General features: G+C 52.2%; 1 protein-coding gene across 1 annotated transcript in view; it reads left to right on the top strand.

Moving 5' to 3' along the window:
- Positions 1-3,899, top strand: part of LOC130391706 (neurexophilin-1) — a 10,670-nt gene extending 6,771 nt beyond the window's left edge. The window contains 2 exon segments of the mRNA XM_056601958.1: positions 3,077-3,592; positions 3,594-3,899. Coding sequence (XP_056457933.1) covers positions 3,077-3,592; positions 3,594-3,899 — 822 coding nt within the window.
- Positions 3,900-5,000: the final 1,101 nt, after the last annotated feature.

Here is a 5,000-nt window from a genome sequence, read left to right as displayed (position 1 = left end):
TGTATGTATATGTATGTGTGTGCGTGCGCGTTCATGCGTGTGTGTGTGTGTGTGTGTGTGTGTGTGTGTGTGTGTGTGTGTGTGTGTGTGTGTGTGTGTGTGTGTGTGTGTGTCTTTGCACGTGCGTGTGCATGTGTGCGAGGGTGTCTGTGCGAGTGTGTGCGTGTGCGCGTGTGTGGGGGGGGTGTTGCATGCTTCATCGCCATGGTGACAGGCAGGGGAAAGAGTTTCCACAACAAGGATTAAGACGTGGTGTTTGATCTGCATTCAGGAGCGCCAGCCGGGGGCTTTGTCATGTGACATAAACCCGGCTTCTCATTGGACGGGGCGGTCTGGCGGTGGAGGACTTTGACTCCCGACCAGGTTCTTGGTTCAAAACCCAATGGTTGCAGTCTAACCTGTAGGCATCCTATAGCAAGACGGCTAACCTCGTAGCCTGTCTCCAATTCACTGTAAGCTGCTTTTGACCTTTGGATAGGCTAGGGTCAGGGGGGGGTCATAAATATACGGCGTGTGGGCCTGTGAGACTGTACCGGTGATTAAGGGCTTTACAAATACAATTGAATTGAATTTAATTGAATTTAATTTAATTGGATGGCGGCTACTTAATATGAATAGCTTATTCACTTTTGCTTTTATAGTAATAAATGTAAAATCAATATATTTATATATGTAGATATACATTTTCAACAAAAGCCCCCCGTTAGGTGATGATAGATAATAATATAATGTTGGTAAAGTCACGCCTTGTGATTGTGAGGAAGTGTGAGTTGAAGTAATTTCGCAGGGTGTCCTCCAAAACATCTCCGTGCGTACAGGCAGGTTGTCTGACGGCGCTTCATTAACGGGGAACGGCAGCGGCAGCAACCAGCAGCTCAAAGCCTTCCTTCAAACACGCCCCCCCCCCCCGTCTCTCTCTCTCTGTTGTTGTAGTCCCAGTCCGGTGAGATCCGCAAAAGCGCGGCTCGGCACAGAGGTAATTACTGCACAATTAAAACTGAATTTCCAGTCGATGATCAGAGAGCACATTCTTAATTAATCGGAGGACAAGAAAGCCCTTGGAAAATAAATGGTCTTTGTGAAGTTTGAATGATGTGTCACGGTCCCACAAGCCCAGCTGAAATCCAGATATTCACCGCGTCCCCGCCCGCCCCCCCCCATCGGAGACCTTTTAGACTCCGAACTGTGATCCGGTCCGTGGGACATTAACCCAGTTTCACATGGTTTACCAACACCCCAATAAGTACGGCTGATGTTTCACTTTAATCCGCCCCGACACTACTTTTGAAAATGGCAGATATCCGTGTGAGTCGGATAAACCCGCTAAACACCCTTTTAAAACCTTAACTAATGCTTTGATCTACTCACAGTCAGATGAGTCTGCGTACGTGATATGATCACTGCAGAGTCGCTCAGCCTGCAGCCCAACGGCCCTTGTGGGCCGTATATATTTTATATATTTTATATTCTATTGTATTGGAACAAGTCGTGGACAGGACAGTGGTCAATACATCTACATTTGCCTTAGGCCATTTAGCAGAACCTTAGATCCAAAGCGACTTCCAATAAGTACCTTTGTCAGAAGAAAGAGAAACAATATATCGTTGGTCATTCAGATTGTTTTCTACTTTCAATAAAAGATGCCATCGCAATGCAGGTACATAACCAGAAATACAGAAAGGTGATACAAACACACATTTCTGTGTCACAGTCCCATTAATCAATATTACAGGGTCACACCTTTTACAGATTTTTCTGTGGTATTATAAGCCAAAACTCGGTATCCATTCAAGCACCAGGGTTTGAATAAGCCTGGGCAAGTCTCGAGCCTTTCGACAACTAGAAATTGGATTACATTTGTTTGTTTAATCCGATCCTATCGGGCCAACGTCAACCACAACAATCGTACAAGCTGCAGCGAATAGAACAAAGTCCCTCTCATCCCTGTGGCAACTGAAGAATGGCCTCCCCCCCCCCCGAAAACATTATATTAAATGTCCTTGAAAATTACCCTTGCGTCTCCCAATATGACATATGGCTACCCGGTATCTCGACGACACTATTAGACAGACTATTGTTCCACGACTGAGGGACGAAAGGCCGCTAATCGAAAAACAAGTGTCCCCTCGCATTATCACTCTCGTCACATTCAGCCAGTCGCCCGCCCATCCATCACATGCTGGCTTCTCCAAAACCACCGCGGGCTACATTTTCAATCTCTCCCTCCGCACGTTCAAGTTCAGCCCATGCTCCTCCCTCCACCTCCTCCCCCTCCCCCACCAGCACCACCCCTCCCTCCACTCCCCCACAAAACTTCCCCAGAATGTTTGAGAGCCACCGCAGTGTGCTCGCTCCCCAACCTCGACCCCACCGTTCATCCACAAAGTCATCCGGTGAAAGAGAGAAGACCTCACTTTAACGGTATTGATCGAGGGGGTGACGCTGGGGGTTAAGGCAGCCAATGTAAGCGGTTGTGCCGCAGATGGATGCGTTGTCACGCGTCTCTGTTGGACTCGGCCGATCACTGTCAGACTCCTCTATGGGGATCCGCGGCCGCACCTCGGCGGGATTGTTAGGAGAGCGAGGGAGAGGGGGACCATCCATCATCCATTCAGGGTACATTCAGCAGGTAATTGTCTGGTGTTTCACCGTGTCTGCGCCCAAGATGCGCTCCATTCATCTCCAAGGAATACCCTTAATCTCGATTAGGACAGCACACCGGCCCACACAATATACACATACACAGAACGTCTTCACATGCTGCTGCAGGGGGCTGTGCGTGAGCGTGGGGGTGTGTGTGTGTGTGGGGGGGTGTGTGGGGCTGTGTGTGTGTGTGTGTGTGTGTGTGTGTGTGTGTACCTGTGTGGGTCGCTCTGCACATATTGTTTGAGACCTTGCCGGTCGAAGGAGGGCATTAATCCTATGAGCAGTGCGAAAAGATGGCCGTCTTTGTGTGTGATTGTTGTGGGTTTCTAAAGGTTAACGGTTTCCACGAGAGACACAAGAACCCCTCAACCCATAACAAACCACCCTCCATGTGTTTCCCCCCCCCCCCCCCCCCCCCCCCCCTCCGCAGGCGACCGGCGGCCACTCCCTCACCTCGGATGGCAGCAGTGGCCTGAGGGACAGCCCCAAGTCCAAGGCGCGGACCTACTGGAGCCAGAGCAGCAAGGCCGTGTCCATCAGCCGCCTGCTCTCCGAGAGCCTGTTCGCCCGCAAGAACTTCACCTCGCTGGACCTGAGCTACGACGCCGCCCACCCAGCCGACCTGCAGCAGGAGCACTGGAGCTGGCTCTACAACGCCTCGGCCGCCGCCGCCGGCGGGCCGGACCCCGACCCGCGGCCCAGGACCAAGCGGAGGCCCATGGTGAAGACGGGAAAGTTCAAGAAGATGTTCGGCTGGGGCGACTTCCACTCCAACATCAAGACGGTGAAGCTCAACCTGCTGATCACCGGCAAGATCGTGGACCACGGCAACGGCACCTTCAGCGTGTACTTCCGCCACAACGCCACGGGCCAGGGCAACGTCTCCGTGGGGCTGGTGCCGCCCACCAAGGCGGTGGAGTTCCGGGGCCAGCCGCCGCCGCAGCAGCCACCACCACCCGCCGCAGCAGCAGCAGCAGCAGACGGCGTTGGAGGCCAAGGACACCAAGCTGTTCAACTGTCGGGTGGAGTACGAGAAGGTGGAGCGGGGTACGCGCAACACGCTGTGCGCCCACGACCCGTCGCAGAGCTGCTCCCAGGACCAGACGCAGAGCCACGTGTCCTGGCTCTGCTCCAAGCCCTTCAAGGTCATCTGCATCTTCATCACCTTCTACAGCACCGACTACAAGCTGGTGCAGAAGGTCTGCCCCGACTACAACTACCACAGCGACACCCCCTACCTGCCCACCGGGTGACCTGCCGCTTGACCGCGCCGGGGACGGGGTGTGTGTTTGTGTGGGTGTGGGTGTGTTTGGGTGTGTGTGTGCGTGTGTGTGTGGGTGATTGTGTGTGTGTCTGTGTGTGAGTCAGGGTGGATGTGGGTGTGGGTGAGTAAGAGTGTGTGTGTGCTTGTGTGTGTGTTTGCGTTTGTGTGCGTGTGTGTGAGTGCGTGTGTGATCGTGTGTGTTTGCCTGCGTGTGTGTCAGGGTGGTGTCGACGAGCAGTCGGTATCATTTGGTTGGAAAACACGCGCTACTGAAGAAGAAAAAATAAATAAAAAAAGGAGGCTTAAAACCTTAAAGTGTTGACTGTTCTGAGCTTAATACCTCCGCCGCGGGACTGTTCGCTCTTCGGAGACGACCCTCCTAAAGGTCAGGGGGAAGCTTATATTAACTTTACCTTTATCGTGTACATACAGTAGCTGCCGACACTCAAATCCTGAAGCCATATCTAGCGAGGAGCGACCCTGTGTATTGATGATGTAAATATCAAGAATATCCGCAACCAAACAATCGAAAAGCGCCCCGACAAACCCTCCTTCTTCTGACTGAGTTGTTTACGCCGCACCTGTACTCCCCCTGATAATCCAGCTTCCTGTCTGATCCCATCGCTCAGAGATAATCACCGCCGAGCAGAAGACGTCCACGCCAACCCAACGAACCCTTCAGCGTGTATTAAGCCGCGGCAGAATGGGCGTTGTGTGGAAACATATTGTCGTGTGTGTTCATCTGCTGTGCGTAATTATTAGTGACTGTACCGGTCGGCTGTCGACGGTCGCGTATCCATCTTCCATGCATGAATCATACGTGGTAAACAACCAAATAAAAGCCCACATGTTAATTTGGAGGACCTGTCAGATGTTATCTACTTGATAATGATGTTTCTCTGGACGTGTGTTGAGTACGAGGAGAGGATTCGGTGTGTCTGGTTTACGGCGGGCTCTGGTTCATTGCTGCACCGCACTCACATAAAACAGCAGCGCACGCTTTGTGGTTTTAGAGTCGTAGCGTAGGGTCCTGGGGCGGGGGCTTACGATGCATGGCAATACGTTTAGTTTTACGTCATCGTCCGATAAC

This window comes from Gadus chalcogrammus, chromosome 11, assembly GCF_026213295.1.
Source record: "Gadus chalcogrammus isolate NIFS_2021 chromosome 11, NIFS_Gcha_1.0, whole genome shotgun sequence".
Taxonomy (NCBI): Eukaryota; Metazoa; Chordata; class Actinopteri; order Gadiformes; family Gadidae; genus Gadus; species Gadus chalcogrammus.
The sequence above is the reverse complement of the archived record's forward strand: the minus strand, read 5'-3'. Positions and strand labels throughout refer to the sequence as shown.